Source organism: Urocitellus parryii, chromosome 15, assembly GCF_045843805.1.
Source record: "Urocitellus parryii isolate mUroPar1 chromosome 15, mUroPar1.hap1, whole genome shotgun sequence".
Lineage (NCBI taxonomy): Eukaryota > Metazoa > Chordata > Mammalia > Rodentia > Sciuridae > Urocitellus > Urocitellus parryii.
The window spans coordinates 7,225,226-7,245,520 of NC_135545.1; the positions used below are offsets into that span (position 1 = coordinate 7,225,226).

The window sequence follows — 20,295 nt, forward strand, 5'->3', positions numbered from 1 at the left end:
GTGAGAACCAGAGACCCAGCCAGTCCCTCCTGGAGGCCCGAGGACACGGTGGTCGGTGGTTTCCCGGCTGGTCGGCGCCCGCCCGCCGCGCCGTCTGCTCCTCTCACCTCTTCGCTGGCCGCATCATGAAAATTTAATCTCAAATGCATTTGCGACCCGATGCGGGGAGGCGGTGGGGAAAGGAGCACCCAGCTGGAGCCTGGATCTGGATGTATACTCAGCCCGGAGGGGCTGGGCTGGAGAACTGTCCGGGGCGGGGCTGGAATCCAGGGGTGGAGGGCGGGGACAGTCCCGGGCCAAAGCAGAACTCCGGGCGAGACAGACCCCGGGGAGGACAGGCTCAGGGGAAAGGGACAGATCCCCGAAGGCGGCGAGAGAACTCTGAGGGCGGGGGTACCTAGGGGGCGGGGACACAGGCGGAGCCCGAGTTCAACCCGAGAGGACACCACCTAAAGAGCGGAGTAGATCCCGGGGAGCTAGGACGGAGCCCAAAGCGCAGCCATTCCAGGGGCGTGGGGAGAGAACACCGAGTAGGGAGAGAACCTCGGAGGTCTCTACGGGCAATGGGGGCGGATATAACAGTAAGGAAAGAAATTCAGAGGGTGGAATGAGAAGGAGCTGGGAGAGGGTCGAGGCGAGCGGAGAAGTAGAACTGAGAGGCTGCGGGATTGGGGGGGCGGGGGAGGAATGGAACCCAAGGATGAAGAAATCGGGTGGAGTGAAACTGGAGGGGACAATGTGTGAATAGATGAAGGGGCGGGAACTGAGAGAAAGAATTCCCTAAAGGAGAGGAAAACGACGTCTGTATGAGAACGCTGGACCCGGAGATGGGGCGGGATGGGAGTGAACTGAGTGGGGGCCAGAATTCGGGGCGAGGTGGAAGTGGGCTACAGAAGCAGTGAGGGACGGGAGTGGGAGGATGGAATCCAGGGGATGAAAGTGCAGGAGGGAACTCGGGGGGCGCTGAAGTGGGGAGCCAAATCTAGGATGAGGAAGAGAATTCAGAAGCGGAGAGAAAATCTGGGTGGAAGGACCCAGGGAGGGTGAAACGCGGGAGGCATCTTGGGGGGCGATGTAATTCCGAGGGAGTTCAGAAATTAGAGGAGTCGTCTTGGAATGGACAGGCGGAGACCGAGGGTGGGAGGGCTGGGAAAGGGGCGTGCCTGAAATATAGGGGGCGGGATCTAGCGTGTGCCGAGGCGGGGCCTCTCTGCGCCCCTGCCCCGCCCCGCCCCCGGTGCTGAGTCCTGTGACAGCCCCCAGGCAGCCGGCACTCGCAGCCTCCTTCCCCCCCGAGCGGAGCTGCGGGGCCGGCCGGGCCGGGGCGGACCCCGGGAGCCCGGACGCGGCCGCCCGGGCCCGCGGGCGGGGGGATCGGTGGGGGCACCGGCGTCAGGGGCAGTCACCATGGAGTTCCGCCAGGAAGAGTTTCGGAAGCTAGCGGGTCGCGCCCTCGGGAAGCTGCACCGGTGAGCCTGGTGGAGGTCTTGGGAGGGGAAGAGTGTGAGGGTCCCAGGAGAATGCTCATTCCCACCTGGTAGCAGGACAAACAGACAAGGCAATACCCTAGGGTGGTGTGTCGGGGGTCCTCCCATCTGTCCAGTTTTTCTCGCTTAGTTTCCAAAAGCTCCGTTCTCCCCGTCCAGTCTGTCCATTACCTCATTCATTTCTTTCTACACCTCACGGCACCCTGGGCGCTGCTCTTTCTCGGGGACTGTACATCTCCCTTGCTCAGGGTCACTGTTCTGTTTCTGAGGGTCTCTGTACCACTCTCTCTGGGTCTCTTCACATTTATCTCTGGGTTCCTGTCCCCTCTTTTTTTTTTTGGATCTCCATCCCAGTCCCAGGGCTTGCTCCTCCGGCTCTTCTCTGACCATTGCTGTCAGTAGGTCTCTATTATAAACTCCTGACTCTGGACCTGACTCTGGGTCTTTCCTCTTCACTGAATCTATGGTACCACCTTCTTTGGGATTCTGTCCCCTCTTTATCTGGATCTCTGCTTCCTGCCTCTCTGAGTTGTATTTCCCCACCCTGGGTATCTCCATCTTTCTGTGTCTTTCTCACTTTCTGTCTCTCGGGGAGTTTAATCTGAAGCTAAAGCGGATTGGGGCCCACAGGTCCTTGTCCTTGAGGGGGGTTAAGCTGGGGGGGGCAGAGGCCAGGGTATCCTGGGTCCCTGGGGGAGAAGGCAGTTGCAGTCCAAAAAATTAGGCTTCTGGGGTAGGACAGACTTCCCAAAGGATACAGGCTAGAGCTGAGAGGGACTTCCTCCCATCCAGGGTGGTGATTCCAGTGACCTGGGTGTCCCTCAGGGTAGTATGGACACATCCCCTGCAGTCTCTCACCCAACCCCAGCTCTGGCTCCAAGTCAGAGAAATTACTCAGCTGCGGAGAAACCTAAAAATACCTGGCCACAGTGCAGGGAGGAGACAGCCTCCTCAACACTGTGCCTCTGCCCCCATGCCCTCAGACCCTGTGCCCTTGACCCACAGCCCCAATGCCACCTTTGGTTGATCCTCAGTTCATCTCACTACGCCATTCAAGTCCTTTCTAAGTCTGACATTAGTCCTGCTTGCTGCAGATCACCTCCTAGCTCCAAAGTTACCCCACCCTTTAGTAACATGAGAGACAGGAATAAGGCTGGACAGAGGGAGGAGGCAGGGGGATGGCGCAGTGTGGGGGGGTGTAGAGGGGGAGCTGAGAGCACTTCACTCCTTCTTTTTCCCAGTTTTCCATCCCCTCCCCACCCTTTTTCTCGCCTCCTTTCACGAGTTTCTCAAAATACATCAGTGCGAAGTCAGGAGAGCGAGAGAGATGTGCTGGTGGAGGGGGCTGGGGGGCGGCAGCGGGAGGGATGTGCTCCTTAGGCCCCCTCCCTCAGTCTGTGCTTCTCAGTTCCTCATCTGTGTCTGGGTTTCTCTCAGTCGATCTCTGCCTTACCCTCACCTCGCTGAACTGCTTCCTCGGTCCCCAGAGACCCCAGAGTTCAGAGCTCAGGCCAGGACACTGAGCAGGGAGTTAGTTGGTGCAGAGAAGAGCATTTGCATCCAAAGCCCAGGGTTCCCTTTGAAGGCTGGAGAAGAGGGGAGAATGCCTCTTCCAACCCACATCCCATGTCATCCTCTAGGTTCATTTGGGAGTGGGGGTGTCAATGGCTGAGTACAAGACCTGTCATTTGAACCCAGATCAGTCTAGTCTCCCTCCTCAGCCTGGTACAGAAGCTGCAGATTTTCCTCGAGATGAGTGATGCTAGAGTGGGTGGAGGACGCTTGGGCCAGGAAACAGACAGTACCCAGAGAGACTTGGGACAAGGACATGGGAGGAAGGGGAATGCAGGGAGAGAGGAGCCAGAATACCTCCTTTCTGAGAGTCAGACACTGGCTGGAGCAAAGCTAAGGAGATGAGGGCCAAGAAGGACCAGGCCCCATTGCTATTCTTTTTTTTGGGGGGGGGATTGAACCCAGGGATGCTTAACCACTGAGCCACATCTCCAGCCCCCATTGCTATTGCTATTCTTGTGATGACCTTGATTCTGCTTTCTGGACCTCACTTTCCTTGTTGTACAATGGGAAGAGAAAAGCAAAAGGACGTAAGGAGACAGAGAGTGTGCATTCCTGAGAAAGGGCAATTGAGACCTCCTCTCCATTTTGGTCAGCTGCCTCTTAAACGTTGCTTCTCCTCATTGCTGAGTCCCCATGCCTGAGGTCGAGGAGTCTCTCCAAAGAGGGGAATGTGTGGAGGACAGACACCCAGAGAGACAGGAGGGGGATCTGCACCCAGACTCTTCCCTCTCTGTTCTATTGTCTGCATTGCTGGTCTTCTAAACAGTTACCATCACCTTGTCAGTTCCTCTTTAATAACTTGCTAATCTTGCCCCCATTTTATAGATGTGGAATACTGAGACCCCCAATTATAAAATCTTGGTTTGAGATCTGATATCTCACAATATACACCATGAATATCACATTTCAGGGGCTGCAATCACATCTTGGATTTCAGGGTCAAATATCTGATATCCAGATGGGTCAAGACCTAGTCTCATTGGGTGACATGTTCTGACAGGGGGTACCTGAGGGGAGTCCCTGCATATTATTCATTCTAGGGGTTCCAGTTCCACCTGTCTCAGATCTCTGTCTGCTCTCTCTGGGTCTCAGTCCTCTTCCCCCCAAGTCTGTCCACTCTTCCCTCTTTCTAACCTCTCCTGTTCTTACCCGCCCCTCCCCACCTCCTTAAGTTCCAGGATGGGAGCATGGCTGTGTTTTCTCATCTCTTCCACTTCCCTCCCCCCAGACCGTCTGGCTGTTCTTTCCTCCCCCGTCCCAGTCTCCCTCGCCTCCATCTGTTCTAGCCCCTTCCTGGGATCCAGCCCGATACCCTAGCTGCTTACCCGCCTCAGAGAGGGGCCACACCTCACACATCAGTCCCCAGCCGGCCTCGCCTGTGTCTCCTAGCTTCTCCATCTTTCAACATTTGGAGTGTCTGTCCCCTCCCTCAGCATCCATGTCCTCTGTCCTGAGTTTGGTTCTTATCTCTCTGGGTCTCTGCCTCCCTCTCTGGGTCTCTGTCCTGCTCCCTCCCTGTTTATCTGTCCTCCTCTCTGGCTCTCTGCCTCCTCTCTCTGGGCCTCTGTCCCACTCTCTCTGGGTTTCTGTGCCCCTCTCTCGGGGGGTGTGTCCTCCACACTCTCCCTCTCTCCCTCTCCTGTGTTTCTGACCTGGCTCTCTCTATTCCGCTCCTTTTGGGTCTTCCCCACCTGTCTCAAGACATCTCTTTTTTCCCTGCAGCCTCTCTCTGGGTTTGAGGCGGCCCTCCAAGTGCCCTATCCATCATCACAGACTCAATCCTGGATCCAGAATGGGCGGGGGCGAGAATCACGCTGGGGAATGAGCCAATCTCCCTACCAGGGCCATCTGTCCCCTGCCAGGACACCACCCGCCATTCCCCCTCCCTATGCCCTAGGCTGACAGTCTGAACTCCAGGTCCCCCAGGGATGCCCAGGCTGGGCTGCCTGATTCCTGGGCCCGCTGGCCTTCTCCCTACCCCCTTGTTCTGGGCAATGGGATTCTGGTGGCAGTGGTGGAGTCAGCTGGGTGTCAGCCCCACACCTGGGGCCTGGAAGCAGGGAAGGGCACGCCATGGGGGAGGGCAGGGGTAGCTGGGAAGCATCTGTTCTTTTGACACCTTTGCTGAGGTTTCTCCTTGGCACCTCTGCTTCCTTAAATAGACTGAGGTCTGGAAGAGGGGGCTGGGAGAGTATTTGGGCCCTGGAGTGGGTGTTGGTGACATAGTCTCTTGGATCTCAAAGGGATCTTTGGTCTAGAAGTCCTGAGTTGAGAGAGATGTCAGCGTTGGAGGTTAACAGGGCAAGAATCTTCATGCCTGAGCCTGAGGGAGGGGAGGGTTGGGGATCCCATTTCCTGGTTAAAGGGAGATGGATGGGGACCAGATTCCTGGATCACGGGGAGATAAGAGATCCAGGGACTTGGACTCCTAGCAAAGAAGGGGGTGAGGGCTTAGAATTCTGGTTCTCAAAAGCAGGAGCCTTTGCACTGGACTCCTATGTCACAGGGAGCTGGGGGCTGGGGGTGAGGACTTCTGAGTCTTTGACTCTTGTTGCCCTAAAGCCTTCTGGAGAAGCGACAGGAAGGTGCCGAGACACTGGAGCTGAGTGCTGATGGGCGCCCGGTGACAACGCAGACCCGGGACCCTCCGGTTGTGGACTGCACCTGTTTTGGCCTCCCTCGCCGCTACATTATCGCCATCATGAGCGGTCTGGGCTTTTGCATCAGCTTTGGCATCCGCTGCAACCTGGGCGTGGCCATCGTCTCCATGGTCAACAACAGCACGACCCACCGTGGGGGTCACGTGGTGGTGCAGGTAGCTCAGGACCGAGCCCCGGGGTTAACCTTGCCCACACCCCGATGATGTCACATTCGCTTACACTCGGTCCAGGCCACGCCCCTCCCAACCACAGCCTCAGTGCCTTGGACTGTTTCACTCCTTAGCTCTAATCTGGCTTCTGGTCTCTCCACTTCCTAAGCTCCGCCCAGATCTAAATGAAGCTCTGCCCCCTTTTGGGTCCCTGATTGCAAAAAATAGACTCTGTCCCACCATTAGGTCCCCTATGTGTTATCTCTTTTCCATTTCATACCTACCAGTAATTTTGTTCACGCCTGTGCCCCACGCTCATGTTCCTGGCTCACATCTACTTAATCCCAGGCCTATCTCAAATTCCTCCCTAAACTTGATCCTGTATTTTCTGAAGTCCCGCTGCCCCCTAAGTTCTGTCCCATCTGCTCTGGCTGTCCTAAAACCTCGCCCCGACTCAGACTTTCCACTATTTTAAGTTCATTATAGTAGAGGCCATGCCCCTGCCTCAGCAGGGAAAAATCCTGGTTTGGACTGTGGACTACCTACCAGAGGTCCTCCTTTTGTTTCCTTCCAATCAGGACCACGCCTAATTTAGCAGCTCCTTGTCCCTGCCCAAACCGTAACCAGGTCATCCCACAAACAGGTTATAAGATGAATAGACGTAGAGAGACACACGCATGCTATGGGCCCTGGAACATTCAGGGAAGGGTACTGAGGTAGGAAAGCAGGTGGAAGGAACATTCTAGGCAGCAATGGGCCCGTTATTAAGGTGGTAGTCCTCGTCCTTGAAACGTGAATAGCGATTAGTCGACTGACAGAAGATGGTCTGATATTTGATTGGCATGTGTTTGGGGGTGGGAGGGTATCCTTGCGGCTGATTGGCCAAGGGGCTAATTCTGTAGACGGTGATTGGTGGAGGGCAGGGCCTGGGGCAGGGCGGCTGGTTTGATGTGCCTTTTGGCCCGCAGAAAGCCCAGTTCAGCTGGGATCCAGAGACTGTCGGCCTCATACACGGCTCCTTTTTCTGGGGCTACATTGTCACTCAGATTCCTGGAGGATTTATCTGCCAAAAATTCGCCGCCAACAGGTATGGTGGTGGGGACTCAAGGTGGCTGGAAACTACAGTTGAGAGGAGTTAGTGTGTCTTGAACTTGGGGATCTGCCTCCAGGGAAATGGGAGGAGCCCGAGTTTGGGGCAGGGCTTGTCATCGTGGAAGGTGGGAATCACGGAATAGGTGGGACCAGGGATTCTAGTGAACCTGGGGCCCGGCCTGGTGTGGGCGGGGAGGGCCTCCTAGAAATCTTTCTCTCCCACCCTTCCCACCAGGGTTTTCGGTTTTGCCATTGTGGCTACCTCCACTCTAAACATGCTGATCCCTTCAGCTGCCCGCGTCCACTATGGCTGTGTCATCTTCGTGAGGATCCTGCAGGGGTTGGTAGAGGTAAAGCCCAGCCTCGTACGACCCCGCCCCCTATCCGACCCTGCCTCTTCTCATTGACCTTGTTTTTTTTTTTTTTTTTTTTTTTTTTTTCTACCTAGGGGGTCACCTACCCTGCCTGCCACGGGATCTGGAGCAAATGGGCCCCTCCCTTAGAACGGAGTCGCCTGGCGACGACAGCCTTTTGCGGTGAGAGAAAGGAGCTGAGGACCCAGTTCCTGCATCCGAGGGAGAAGGGGTGTGGTCTTTCCTTCAGACTTTCCGCTACTTTAAGTTGCGCTATTTAAGGGTTGAAATCCCTTGGGGTCCCAGAAAGGCGAGGTCCGAGGGTCCACATTGTGAGCCCAGGGAAGATGAGCCAGTTTTCTAGCCAGCGTCCTCTTCCTTAGGTTCCTATGCTGGGGCGGTGGTCGCGATGCCCCTCGCCGGGGTCTTGGTGCAGTATTCGGGATGGAGCTCTGTTTTCTACGTCTATGGTGAGGGCCCCCGACGCCTGGTTCCAGGTGGCTCTGGGGCGGAGCGGGGCCCGTCGTCACCCCGTTCCCATGCCCTCCTGACCCCCTTCAGGCAGCTTCGGGATCTTCTGGTATCTGTTCTGGTTGCTTGTCTCCTATGAGTCCCCTGCACTGCACCCCAGCATCTCCGAGGAGGAGCGCAAGTACATCGAGGACGCCATCGGCGAGAGCGCCAAACTCATGAACCCTCTCACGGTCCGGGGCCAAGCTGGGCGGGCGGGAGGGATGTCTGGGCTCGAACGTGACGGCGGGTCCCTGTAGACTTGAGGAGACAGGACTGGAACACAAAAACTAGAATCTAGGAGCCCATTACGCTCCCTGGAGGACGGGATTAGCAGGTGCTGGGGGCGGGGTTAGGTCGGGAGGTGGGTGGGATTGGAACTGCTAGTGAGGTGGGGTTCGAAGCAGCCGGAGGATCCGAAGGTGGGGGGTTTGCTAGTCCTTGGGGTGGATGAATTTAGATTTAGGGGGTGTGACGAATAGAGAAACTCCTGGGTTCAATGTATATGGGTCCCTGAGGGTCTCATAGGGCTGCACCTGAGAACCTGAGAGGCCACAGGAGAGCCAGGATCCACCCCTTCATCCCTGAAATATTGTGGTGAGGTTGAAATCCCTTGGGGTCCCCATGGGGAAACAGGATGGCCGGTGCCCTTAGATCCCTAGAAGCTTCAGTGAGTTCAGGATCCACGGATCTCTACGGGACTATAGTGGGGTCACTGGAGGGACACGGAGAAGCACCTAGCTCTGTCTCCATCTTAGCGGCCTCTCCCATTCCCCAACCCCCAGAAATTTAACACACCCTGGAGGCGCTTCTTCACGTCTATGCCAGTCTATGCCATCATCGTGGCTAACTTCTGCCGCAGTTGGACATTCTACCTGCTCCTCATCTCCCAGCCCGCGTACTTTGAAGAAGTGTTTGGCTTTGAGATCAGCAAGGTAGGCCCAGGAGGAGGGCTAGCGGCGGGGGTGAGAGAGGGATTCCCAGGCAGGGAGAAGCCGGTGGAGCATCTGCAGGCAGAGACAGCCAATCAGCAATCTCTGACGGCACCCCAACACCTGCTCCTGCAGGTGGGCCTGGTGTCAGCGCTGCCCCATCTGGTCATGACTATCATCGTGCCCATCGGGGGTCAGATTGCGGACTTCCTGCGGAGCCGCCGTATCATGTCCACCACCAACGTGCGCAAGTTGATGAACTGCGGGGGTGAGTGGTCTGGGACCTCCCCCTCGGAGCAGAGAGGTGTTTGGCAAATGCAATGAGTGGGTGTCCTGTGCGTAGTCAAAGGAGCGGTTAATGCCACAGCGCGGGGTTGGCATAGCTGGGTTGGAGGGATGAAGGCAGGCCTGCAAGGAGCAGATTCTCATGCACCAGTCTCAGAGGCCAAGCGTGTAAGGGCAAGGCGGGTGTTGGAGACCAAGATGGGTATGAAAGGGTGGGCCTTCAAGTGACTGGGCAGAGCAGGACATTAGGGATGAGTGGCAGGGATCTGCAGGGGGCATGCTGTCTACTGAGTGTGTGTGTGTGTGTGTGTGTGTGTGTGTGTGTGTTGGGGGGCGGTGACAGAGGGAGGGCATGAAGGTGCACAAATGTGGTTCAGATCTTGCAGCTTCCGGGTGTGGCTTACTTAGGGGACTGTGGCAAAGGCTGGTCTTGGGAAACCAGGGGCCTGCTCCTGGGTCTGGAGGAATGAGAGAAAAATCCTGGGCCCCCAGTACAGAGGTCACCCATCTGGGATGAACAGAGAAAGATTGGGATGGGAACCGGTCTGGGCAGGGGGTCTGGGGCAGCCTGCACCCCGCCTTGGCGGGCACTCAGGAGACACGGCCCTCCTTAGGCTTTGGCATGGAAGCCACGCTGCTGTTGGTGGTCGGCTACTCGCACTCCAAAGGCGTGGCCATCTCCTTCCTGGTCCTTGCGGTGGGCTTCAGTGGCTTCGCCATCTCTGGTGAGAACCGCAGATCCACAGCTTGTGGGGTGTTGGTCAGACATATAGGGAGCTTCCTGGCTCAGAAATGGACCTTCCTGCCTTACAAAAGGTGGACTAAAGAGTGTGTGTGTGTGTGTGTGGGGGGGGGGTTCAGTGGCTCCAGAGGCTGAGGCCGGAGGATAAAGTTCAAAGCCAGCCTCAGCAACTAATGAGGCCCTAAGCAATTTATGGAGACCCTGTCTCAAAATGAAAATGAAATGGGCTGGGGATGTGGCTCAGTGATTAAGTGATTCCTGGGTTCAATTCCCGGGTATCCTCCCCCCCATAAAAAAGAGGAAGTTGCCCTGGGGGTCAGGGACATCCTGTGGGAGTCCCTGGTGTGAAGCCTGGTGGCTTGCCTCCATGCCAGGGTTCAACGTGAACCACCTGGACATCGCTCCGCGCTATGCCAGCATCCTCATGGGCATTTCCAACGGCGTGGGCACGTTGTCAGGCATGGTGTGCCCTATCATCGTGGGTGCCATGACTAAGCACAAGGTCAGTGGGCAGACCTGGCTCCCTTGCCCTCCAGATGTATGCCTGGCTGTTTCTTGACCACGTGTGTCACCTGGGCTCCACTGCTTGCCCTTTCTGCTCTCAGAACCTCAGCCTCCCTTTCTTTGCTTATCCCCCCCAAAGCCCCCACCTTGTCCACGCTCTACCCCTGTCTGTCTGTCCTCTTACTTGACCTGATCCTCTGTTGTCCCACATACAGACTCGGGAGGAGTGGCAGTACGTGTTCCTAATAGCCTCCCTGGTGCACTATGGGGGTGTCATCTTCTATGGGGTCTTTGCCTCTGGAGAGAAGCAGCCATGGGCAGAGCCCGAAGAGATGAGTGAAGAGAAGTGTGGGTTCGTTGGCCATGACCAGCTGGCTGGCAGTGATGAAAGTGAAATGGAGGATGAAGCGGAGCCCCCTGGAGCACCCCCGGCTCCCCCTCCTTCCTATGGGGCAACCCACAGCACGGTTCAGCCTCCCAGGCCCCCACCCCCTGTCCGGGACTACTGACCATGTGCCTCCCACTGAATGGCAGTTTCCAGGACCTCCACTTCATACATCTCTGGCCTGAGTGGCAGTGTCAAGAAACCCCACTCCTCTGTTCTGCCAGGCCTAAGAAGCACTTTCCCTTATCCCCAGTGCTGTCAAAACCTCTTCCCTTCCCAACTGCCTCTCAGGGGGAGTGAAGCTGCAGACTGGCAGTTTCAAGAATACCCAATTCCCCTTGAAGTTTCCCTTCTCTACTTGTTCTGCCTCAGTGGTTTCAAATCTCTCCTTTCAGGGCTTTATTTGAACCGACAGTTCAATCTTTTACTCTTGTGGTTTTGAGGCACCCCCTCCTTTCCTTTAACCCCAGAGACTCTCAGGTTAATCCCTGAGATTCCTCAGTCCCCCTCCCCAGAAAAGTTCAAGGTCCTCCTCTAGAATTTCCAAATCTCTCCTTACTCTTCTGCATTTTCCTAGGCTGGTTTACCAATTCCCCATCCCCGCCATTCCAGGGATTCATTCTCACCAGCGTTTCTGAGGGAAAAACGGCGGTTTCAACCCCTCCCCCCTCCCCCCTACCACCAGCAGATTCTGCTGATGCACCAAATTCACCAACCTTCTCCCTAGCTTTGCACAGCGTCCAGGGAAACAACCAAAAAGGCAGTTTTAACAACATGCCTTCCTCCCCTCCCCCGTGCACTTTTTCTGATACAGTTTTCAGGTCTAAATAGTGGCTGCTCTAGTCTATTAATTCAATGGTTTGAAGCCACCACCATTGAACTTCCCCATGGTGGTTTCAAGATGCCCCCACTTCCCCCAATTCCTTGCACTTTATTCTCCTGGGTGGTATCAGACTACCCGAAGTTTCTCAGTGGCCATTTGTTGTGTCCCTCAGGGGCTAAATGACTTAAAGTCTGGGATCCTTCCCCTCTCAGATACCCCTCTTTCAGTTTAGAATTTGGGGAACATATGTAGGAGAAGTCACAGAATCCCAGGAAAGGGAGTGGGACTGGGGAAAGGAGTGTTTTTCCTGGGGCAGGGTCGTGTCTTGGTGTCTGTCTCTGTGATTGTAAATCCTGCCCTGCCCCACTCCAATAAAATGCTTTGGTGTACAGACTCAGTTGTCCTGGGTTGTAAGGTCACAGGAATTCTGACCCTCAGCCTCCTCCCTCAGACCCAGGGGTCCAGGCCCCAGCCCTCCACCCTGAGATCCCAAAGTACCAGCCACTCACCTGCTCCCTTCTTCCTCAGTCACAGCCAACTCTGACCCTGCCCCTGGCGCCCAGAACGCAGGTTGGAGGTCTCAAGCTGTGGGAACACCTGGTTTATTCGGCCTCAGTCCAATTCTCAGATCAGCGAAAGCGGTTTCTGTTTCTCGGATCCTCTACTGGGGAGTCCACTAAGCAGCCAAGCCTTCCAGGAGGACAGGACCTCTGGGTTCTCCCTCCCCTTAGCAACGCACGGGTCCCAGAGGGCCCGGAAGGGGTTCACACGAAGTTGTTGGGGAGCGTGGTCGGGGACAGCGACTCCAGGCGCTGGGGCCGACCCCCGCGGGGCGGCGGGGGCAGCTTGGGTGGTAGTGGGGGTGTGGGAGGGGGCTGCTTGGTGGCGATGTGTGAAGGGACCCAGGCATCCGGCGCATAAAAGTAGAGGTCGTAGGGGTCCTTTGGGGTGTCCAAATGCAAAACTGTGAAAGCAAAGGGGAGGGGTCATCCCCAGGAGAACGGGGCCTGGCGACCCGGGCCTGTCGGTCTCCTGGGCCTCGGGACAATGAGGAGATGGGAGAGATTCCGACCATCCATTTGAACTGGTTTTTAAAGAAAAGGTTGAGGGCACCCGGAGGGGGTGTGGTTCCGCGGGAAGGGGCGGGGCCTTGAAGGGGGCGGGGCAATCAAGGCTGCTGCAGAACCGCGGGAGGGGCGGGTGCCAACTGCCCTGGGGAGGACCTGGGGTGTGTTTGTGAGACTTCAGATAACTAGAGGGCAGGACGTGGCCTGGGGGGGGGGGCTTTTATTGGTCTTGAATGGGGTCCTGCATTTTTTGGCAGGGCGCCCTAAAGCGCCCAGAAGGTTAAGGAAACGTGCAGACCTTCCAGGGAAAGCAGGACTCACCTGGCTCATCCCCGCCGTCGGGGAGCCGGTGGTGTGCGAAGGGCCGCTGTTGGGCCGCCCGGCGGTAGAGACACCACAGCAGCAGGAAGATGCAGATCAGCAGCCCCGTCCCCGCAAAGAACAGGCACAGGGCCCCTCCTGTCGCGCCACGTGGGCGTCCCACCAGAGTCACGCCTGAAGCAGGAGGGGGGCAATCCAATCTAGTTTCTTCCTCCCAGACCCAGGGTCCAGGCCCAGCCTCCTCCCCCAGACCCAGGGTCCAGGCCCAGCCTCCTCCCCCAGACCCAGGGTCCAGGCCCAGCCTCCTCCCCCAGACCCAGGGTCCAGGCCCAGCCTCCTCCCCCAGACCCAGGGTCCAGGCCCAGCCTCCTCCCCCAGACCCAGGGTCCAGGCCCAGCCTCCTCCCCCAGACCCAGGGTCCAGGCCCAGCCTCCTCCCCCAGACCCAGGGTCCAGGCCCAGCCTCCTCCCCCAGACCCAGGGTCCAGGCCCAGCCTCCTCCCCCAGACCCAGGGTCCAGGCCCAGCCTCCTCCCCCAGACCCAGGGTCCAGGCCCAGCCTCCTCCCTCAGACCCAGGGTCCAGGCCCAGCTTCCTCCCTCAGACCCAGGGTCCAGGCCCAGCCTCCTCCCTCAGACTCGGGGGTCCAGGCCCAGCCCCTCACCAGTCTCTTTCACTCGCTCCACCACAATGATAGTGTTGACTCTGTCACCTCGGCTGCGTCTCTGAGGTCGGGGTGTTGCAGGGGCCTGCTGATTGGGGAGCTCTTGAGAAACTGGGGGACCTGCGATCCGGGCTGAGGGAGGAGGAGTGTCCGGCCCTTTAGGGCCAGAGTCCTGAGGGGCCTTCAGCTCACTGGTCCCTGGAGAATCTGAGGTGGGCAGTTTAGAGAGGTCAGGCTGTGGGGCTGTATGGGTCTCTGCTGGGGGGTTCAGGTGCAGTCCATTTAAGGCAGTGACTTCATCGTCAAGGGCCATAAGCATTTCTGGGTGAAGACTAGTGGAGGTTTCAGGCTCAGAGGTCACGGAGATCTCTGTTGCATCTTGGTAGTGGGTGGGGGGGGCCTCTGTTTGAGGAATGTCAGTGGGGCTGGCATAGATCACAAGGGACTCTGGATGGGGGCTTTCAGTAGGGTCAGGGTGGCTTGTTTCAGGGAATTCAGACTTTGGGATCTCAGTGGTATTGGTGTCCTGGTTTTCTAGAGATTTGGGATCAAGGGCCTGGGTGGCGTCAGGATTTGGGGCCTCAGGGGTTTTCGCATGTGAGACTTCAGTGGTGTTAAGTTGAGGATTCTCTGGGAATTCTTGGTGTGTAGTCTGTATAGGGTCAGTGTTTGCGATCTCAGGAAATTCTGGGTGTGAAGTTTCTGAGAAATTAGGTTTGGGGGCCTCAGGGGATCCTGGGTGTGGATTTCCAGTCGGGTCAGGTTTGGGAGTCTCAGCAGTTTCTGTCACTTTGAAGGGGTTAGTTTTGGGGGTATCCAGGGGAGCTGACACTGAGGTTGTGTCTAGTTCAGGCTTGGGGGTCTCAGGGGACTTGGGGTATGAAGTTTCTTGGAGGTGAAGAGTGAGAGTCTCAGTGACGTGGAAGGGGGAGGTCTCAGGAGAAACCGTATTAGGGGTCTCAGAGGGCTCGGGATGAACAGTCCCAGGGAATTCTGGGTGAGGCCAATCTTTAGTGGAATTTTCAGAAGCACCAGGGGAGGTCTCAGAGGGATGGTCCATCCCCTTAAAGTCAGAGTCAAGAGGTGGAGAGGCTGAGGGGGCGGCCTTGGAACCCAGCTGGGCCAGGAGGAAGACGAGGAGGAAGAGGATCGGGTTGAAAGATTTCATAGCTCTGGGAGATGCCTGTAGCTGTTGGAGGAGCAGGAAGGAAGGGGTTAAGGTCGAAGCCTCCTAAGCCCCACCCACTCCCAGAGGCCACCTCTACTGGCTCCCAAGTGGACCAGGTCCCTCTAGGGCCCTGTTTCATGCCAGGGAAAGGAGCAGAACCCCATTGCAGCTCCCCAAAGGCTGCAGGGCTGTCAGCGCCGTCGCTAAGGAAGACAGAGGCGCTGGGCTTCTTGGGGGTGGTGGTTAATTTCCTTACCTGTTTCTCTAAGAGGTCCCAGAAAATTGGAAAAACCTGACACCTCTTTAAGCCCCATTACATCCTGCACTTTAACTATGGTGGGTGTGAGATCTCCCAGGGGACAAACCCTCCAGAGCTCCTAGACTCAACAATTGTTTACTTGGAACCCAAGGAACAGCTTTTGGGCTGGAATCTGGGATCTGAGAGAGGGGGGTTCAGGATCCTGGATTCTGCAGGGTGAGGGCGCTAACGTTTAAATCCCTGGTTCTTTCCAGAGATTAGAAGACTGGAAGTTCAAGCCGGGAATGGTGGCTCACACCTGTAATCCCAGAGATTTGGGAGCCTGAGGCAGGAGGATTGCAGGTTCAAAGCCAGTCTCAGTAATTTAGGGAGGCCCTAAGCAACCTAGTGAGACTGTCTCAAAATAAAAAAATAAAAATGGGCTGAGGATGTGGCTCAGTGGTTAAGCATCCTTGGGTTCAATCCCTGGTATCAAAATAAATAAAGAAATAAAAGATTGAATGTTTAAATGCTAGACATTTGAGGGAGTAAGACTTGCAGGGCTAGAGAATAGGGGGAGAAAGGACATAGGGGTCTGGAACTCTTGGGCCCAGTTAGAAGGAGTTTGGGAGCCCTGAGTCCTGGGCCCTCCAGAAATAGGCTCTGGAGGACTGGACTCCTCAGCTGGGTCAGGGGGAGCTTTGGGGCAGGAGCTTTGGGTCTCCCTGTTTATCAAGGATGGAGCTAGGATCTCCACACTTCAGGGGCTGGTCTGAGCAGAGATGCATTGGTCTGTGGTCAGGTGCAGGTGGAGGCAGCAGATGCCTGGATGGACAGGGTCACTTGGGGTCTCTTACCTGCTCAACGGTGTCCAAGATAACAGCAGGTGAGCAGAGCTAGATGCAAAGACCTGTCAGTGCTGCAGAATGACTCTGGGTGGGGCAGCAGGAGCTAGGGTCCCAGAGGTGCACAGTGACGCACCTGACCCCCCTCCCCAGGGATCCTGGGAACCTAGCAACAGCACTTAGGTTCTTAAAGGGACAGCGTGGAGAAGGGAGTTAGTGACCGAGTGATGTGGAGAGGATGTGACCCAAACTACTTTCCCTTTGAAACCAAGGGTCTGGCCCTCTGCCTCGCCCACCCCCCAAAAGCCAAGGATTTAGGTCCTGGTACTTTCCTACCTGAACCTGCTGAGACAGGGCCCCCATCTCCTTCCTATCAGACCCTGGAATGCAGACCTCCGGCTCCCTCCTTCCCCAGATTCAGGAATCCAGGTCCCCAGCAATTCCTTCCCAAAGTCAGGAAATAGGGTCCCTGTCCCATCCAATCCTAGACCTTAGAATCCAAGCTCTGTATATGTCCTCTCTGGGGAACTGGGATTCAGATGCTCATGTCCCACGTGAAGCCCTTTGGTACTTCCAGCCTCGGCCTCCCCCTACTGTGGGGCCTGCTCCCTGTCTGCTGTCTCCCTTGGGGGGTCTCTGAACTTGTGCCCCTCTACTGCTATCTTTCCTTCCCTTCTCTCTGGGAGCATTTTCCCTCCACCTTCCACAGGGGCCTGGCTCTGTCTCCTTTCCTGCCTGTGCCTCTCTTCCTCTGCTGCCTCCTTTCTTCCTCTCCTTCCCTTGCTTGGTCACCCTCTTTGTCCTTCCTTCCTGTGACAGTTTCTCCCATTTGTCTGTTTCTCCTCCTCTCTCTTGTTTTCCCTGGCTCTTTCTGTGTCTCTGATTTCTGCTCCTATGGTCCTTCTGCAGTCTCTATTTTTATCCCTCTGACACACCCACCCTGTGCCCACCTCTGTGTCTCTGGCTCTCCCCCTTCCTCTTCTCAGGTCTCAGCTCCTGGTCCCAATTAGATGGTGGCCGCCGAGGAAGCGGCCAGGCCCCCACCCCGGGCTCCTCATTATCGCAGGCGGCTCCTAATGAGCCTGTGGGGGGAATTGACCGAGCGCCCCCAGCCCGGCCTGCGTCACTCCCGCCGGGGCCCGTGGAAAAGATATAAGGGGGCGACGGCGTCGTTGCCCAAGCCCACTGAGCGGTAGGGGACCTGCAGGAGGTTGTTGGGGTGGAGGGAGGATGGGGTCCGGGGTTCTGGTCCGGGTTAGACCGTAGGAGCTCTTCCTTCTCTCTCCTCCACAGGTGATGGAGACCCGCCAGGTGACCAGGAGCCCCCGGGTGCGGCTGCTGCTGCTGCTGTTGCTGCTTGTGCCCTGGGGCACCCGCACTGCCTCAGGTGTGGCCCTGCCTCCTGCCGGGATCTTCAGGTAGGTGCGAGGTCCTGCGAGGGGTGGGAACCCGAGGCGTGCGGAGAGACCCCAGGGAGAGGACAGAGACTGGCCTGAAGGGGCGGAGGGGATGTTAGGGGAGGGCGGACCGAGAATCAGCGAGAGAAAGAGATTCCAAAGGCCGATTCCGAGAAAGGTGTGGAGAGACTCGGTGCGGAAGCGGATTCCTTCTCGGAGCAACGCTTATTGGGTTCTATTTTGCCAGGTGGTGCGCGGAGCGCTGGGGCCCGACAAGTGCGACAAGTGCGTGGGACTCGGTCTGGGTTCTAAGAGTGCTTCCGACCTGGGGAGGGGTGGCGGGGGACAGATACACAGAAACAGAGACACCGATTGAAAGGAGAGGGGACGGGGGCGGGCAGGGAGACCACGGTGCAGTATTGGAGCTTCGAGTTAGACCGCAGGAAGGACCGCCTGCAATGGGCGGGGGCCTGGCCTCAGGTAATGGGTCCTTCCGTCTCCCTACAGTCTCGGCACCCCCGGCCGGGCCTCGTGGGGTCCAGTCACCCCACTGTTGCGGCGGAGTCTGGCGCTGGCGGACGACGCGGCCTTCCGAGAGCGCGCGAGGCTGTTGGCCGCCCTCGAGCGCCGCCACTGGCTGAACTCGTACCTGCACAAGCTGCTGCTGCTGGACGCGCCCTGAGCGCCCCGCCCACCCCACATTAATAAAGACTCTGCGGCGAGCTCGCGCCTGTGCCTCCTTCCAGCGCCACCCGAGTGTGTGTGTGTGTGTGTGCGTGTGAGAGCGCGCGGGCAGCACTGAGTCGGCCACTCGGGTGTCTAGCTCAGTCCCCTCTGCCTCCTTCTCTGGGTCTCTCTCCTCTCTGGGTGTCTGTCCCCGCCTGTTCACCCTCCTGCTTTCCCACCCTTGTGCAGACCTCCGCCTCTTCTTTTTTCTGCCTCTCAAACTCATCTTCCTTCTTAATCACCCTCCCCGTGTTGTCTCTGCTCTACTTTTCAGGACTTCCTTTTCCTTCTGGTCTCCATTTCTCTCCTTCAGCTCTTATTTTCTCTCAATTTCGCACTTTCCCTCTCTGGTCACCTCTAGGCTTCTCTCTGGGCGCGGAGGAAAGAACGCGGACTCTGGCATCTGAGCCCAGGCTCCCCTGAAACTAGCTTTGAGTCATTGGGAAGGGTTTAAGCTCTGTGCACCTCCTTTTCCTCATCTGTCATTGGGATCAAATGAAACCCCCCAAAAAACCTTCAACACAGCCTGACACGCAGAAAAACGCTTTTATTAGAAAAGTGTCATTAATTAGCTGCCTCTCGCAGCAGCTCCCAGTAGTTTCTTCTGGATTTCTGAATTGCGACCTTCTTGGGAAACTATCCGGGCCAGTCTCCGGGTGGGTTGGATAGGGGATGGGGAAGACCCCCTGGGTCCAGGTGAAGGAGAAACAAGCAAAATCCACCTCTCCCCCAGAGGCCTGACCGTCCTCCAGCTCCGCCCCTCGATCGAGACCCGACAACTCACTCCTGGCTGCTAGCCGGGCTCACGGAACCCGCGCCGGGTGCGGGGAGGGGCCGAGACAGCTCGTGCGGACCGGGCTCTGGTTGGCCTGAAGAAGAGGGTGGAGCCGAGAATTGGCGTGCAGGGCGAGGGGCGGGGCTGTCAGATTTGTGGAAACGTGCATTTCCGGGAGGCGGTCGGAGTCCCAATTGGCCCTTACTCAGGCTGTGGGGGCGGGACTATGCTTATCTGAGTCAACCGAAAAACCAAGGGTAATCGTAATCCTACAATGGTCTGGTGTTGACACCCCAACCCCCCTGGCTTCGTGCATTCTAGACAAGCGCTGTACCACTGAGCTACACCCCCCAGCCTAACTTGGCCTAATTTTACAAATAAAGAAACAATACTGAAAGAAGCAATTTCCCCAAGTTGTCAGAACTAGTAAGAGACAGGTTAACTGGAATCTAAACTGCACAGTTTCTAAAGTCTAGACTCCCTACTACTCTCAGGAGGAAATGGGTTAAAATGTTAAAACTGCAGTTGCTGCATGCCAGCAACTCCCCACTTACTGATAATCCAACCCAGGACCTCCAGTGCTCTACCACTGAGCTACACCCCAGTCCTTTTAAAATATGGAAGCTAAATTGCCAGAGCTGACCTTGAATTTGGGATTCTGCCTTAGCCGCCCCTCCCTGGGGTTACAGGTGTACCCCACAGGGCCAGGATGCCAGGCACTCATTCTAAGTGCTGCACATGTATTTACTCTTTTAATCTTATGACCTGGCAAGAAAACTCCTGTTGGCTGGACAGCCTGGCAGTTGGGTACCTGTGTGGGCTCTTCCCATGCTCTAATTTCTCCTGGATCCCTTGCCTAGCAATAAAGGCCTTTTCACAAAATAGTACCTGGAACTCTTTCCCTCTCCACTCCATTTCCAGGAAAACTCGGCCATCCCCAGATTTTATTACTATCACATTTGGACTCCTCCTCCAGACCAGGAGCTCAGGACTGAGGGCACAAGGGTCCAGGCACCAAATGAGCTCTTTCCCCAAACTCACTACTCCCTGTCTTAGGAATGACCCAACTGTCCACCAGGCCTGGACCAGACCCTGGGTGCTGTCCTTGGTCCTTCTCTCTTCACCCTCCTTCACAGCCTGTCAGTTTCCAGCCCCATGCCTCCTGCCCTGCCTCTCTCTGCTCTTCCCTGCCTCTTCATCCACCTGCCCAGCCCAGCTCAGGCCTCATTCTCTCCTAGGTGGATCACAGCTCAACTCCTCCCACCTCCCTGCCTGCAGCCATACCCCTTCATTCATCCCCTCTCCAGACCCTGGCAGGTAGTTCTCCCGAGTGGGTTCTGCCTTCCCTTGCTCATGCCCTTTCACAGGCACTTGGAAATGAAGTTCAGGTTGGGTTCAAAGCCCTTCATGGGTTCTTGCCCACTTCTTTATTTTCCACTATACTGCAGCAGCTTCAAATCCTTCCCTGGCTGCAAATCTTTTTTTTTTTAATCCCCAGTACCAAAAATAATAAATAAATCCCAGCAAATGGATGCTGCCTGCCTCTTTCCACACACACTGGTCTCTCTTCTACCACCTATTCTTTACACAGACCGTTAC

General features: G+C 56.6%; 3 protein-coding genes across 3 annotated transcripts; 2 read left to right on the forward strand and 1 right to left on the reverse strand.

The window, feature by feature from the left end:
• Positions 1-1,407: 1,407 nt before the first annotated feature.
• Positions 1,408-10,798, forward strand: Slc17a7 (solute carrier family 17 member 7). Its single transcript, XM_026406358.2, has 12 exons — positions 1,408-1,469; positions 5,625-5,877; positions 6,840-6,958; positions 7,199-7,313; positions 7,412-7,499; positions 7,700-7,786; positions 7,878-8,020; positions 8,612-8,761; positions 8,894-9,026; positions 9,658-9,768; positions 10,160-10,287; positions 10,505-10,798. Exons 1-12 carry the CDS (start codon positions 1,408-1,410, stop codon positions 10,796-10,798), a joined length of 1,683 nt encoding a protein of 560 aa, XP_026262143.1.
• A 1,463-nt stretch (positions 10,799-12,261) lies between these two features.
• On the reverse strand, positions 12,262-14,715 carry Gfy (golgi associated olfactory signaling regulator). Its single transcript, XM_026406223.2, has 3 exons — positions 13,548-14,715; positions 12,886-13,059; positions 12,262-12,461 (listed from the first exon to the last, which is right to left on the reverse strand). Exons 1-3 carry the CDS (start codon positions 14,713-14,715, stop codon positions 12,262-12,264), a joined length of 1,542 nt encoding a protein of 513 aa, XP_026262008.2.
• Positions 14,716-17,091: 2,376 nt separating this feature from the next.
• Pth2 (parathyroid hormone 2) lies at positions 17,092-17,877 on the forward strand. Its single transcript, XM_026406222.1, has 2 exons — positions 17,092-17,216; positions 17,703-17,877. Exons 1-2 carry the CDS (start codon positions 17,095-17,097, stop codon positions 17,875-17,877), a joined length of 297 nt encoding a protein of 98 aa, XP_026262007.1. The 5' UTR covers positions 17,092-17,094.
• Positions 17,878-20,295: the final 2,418 nt, after the last annotated feature.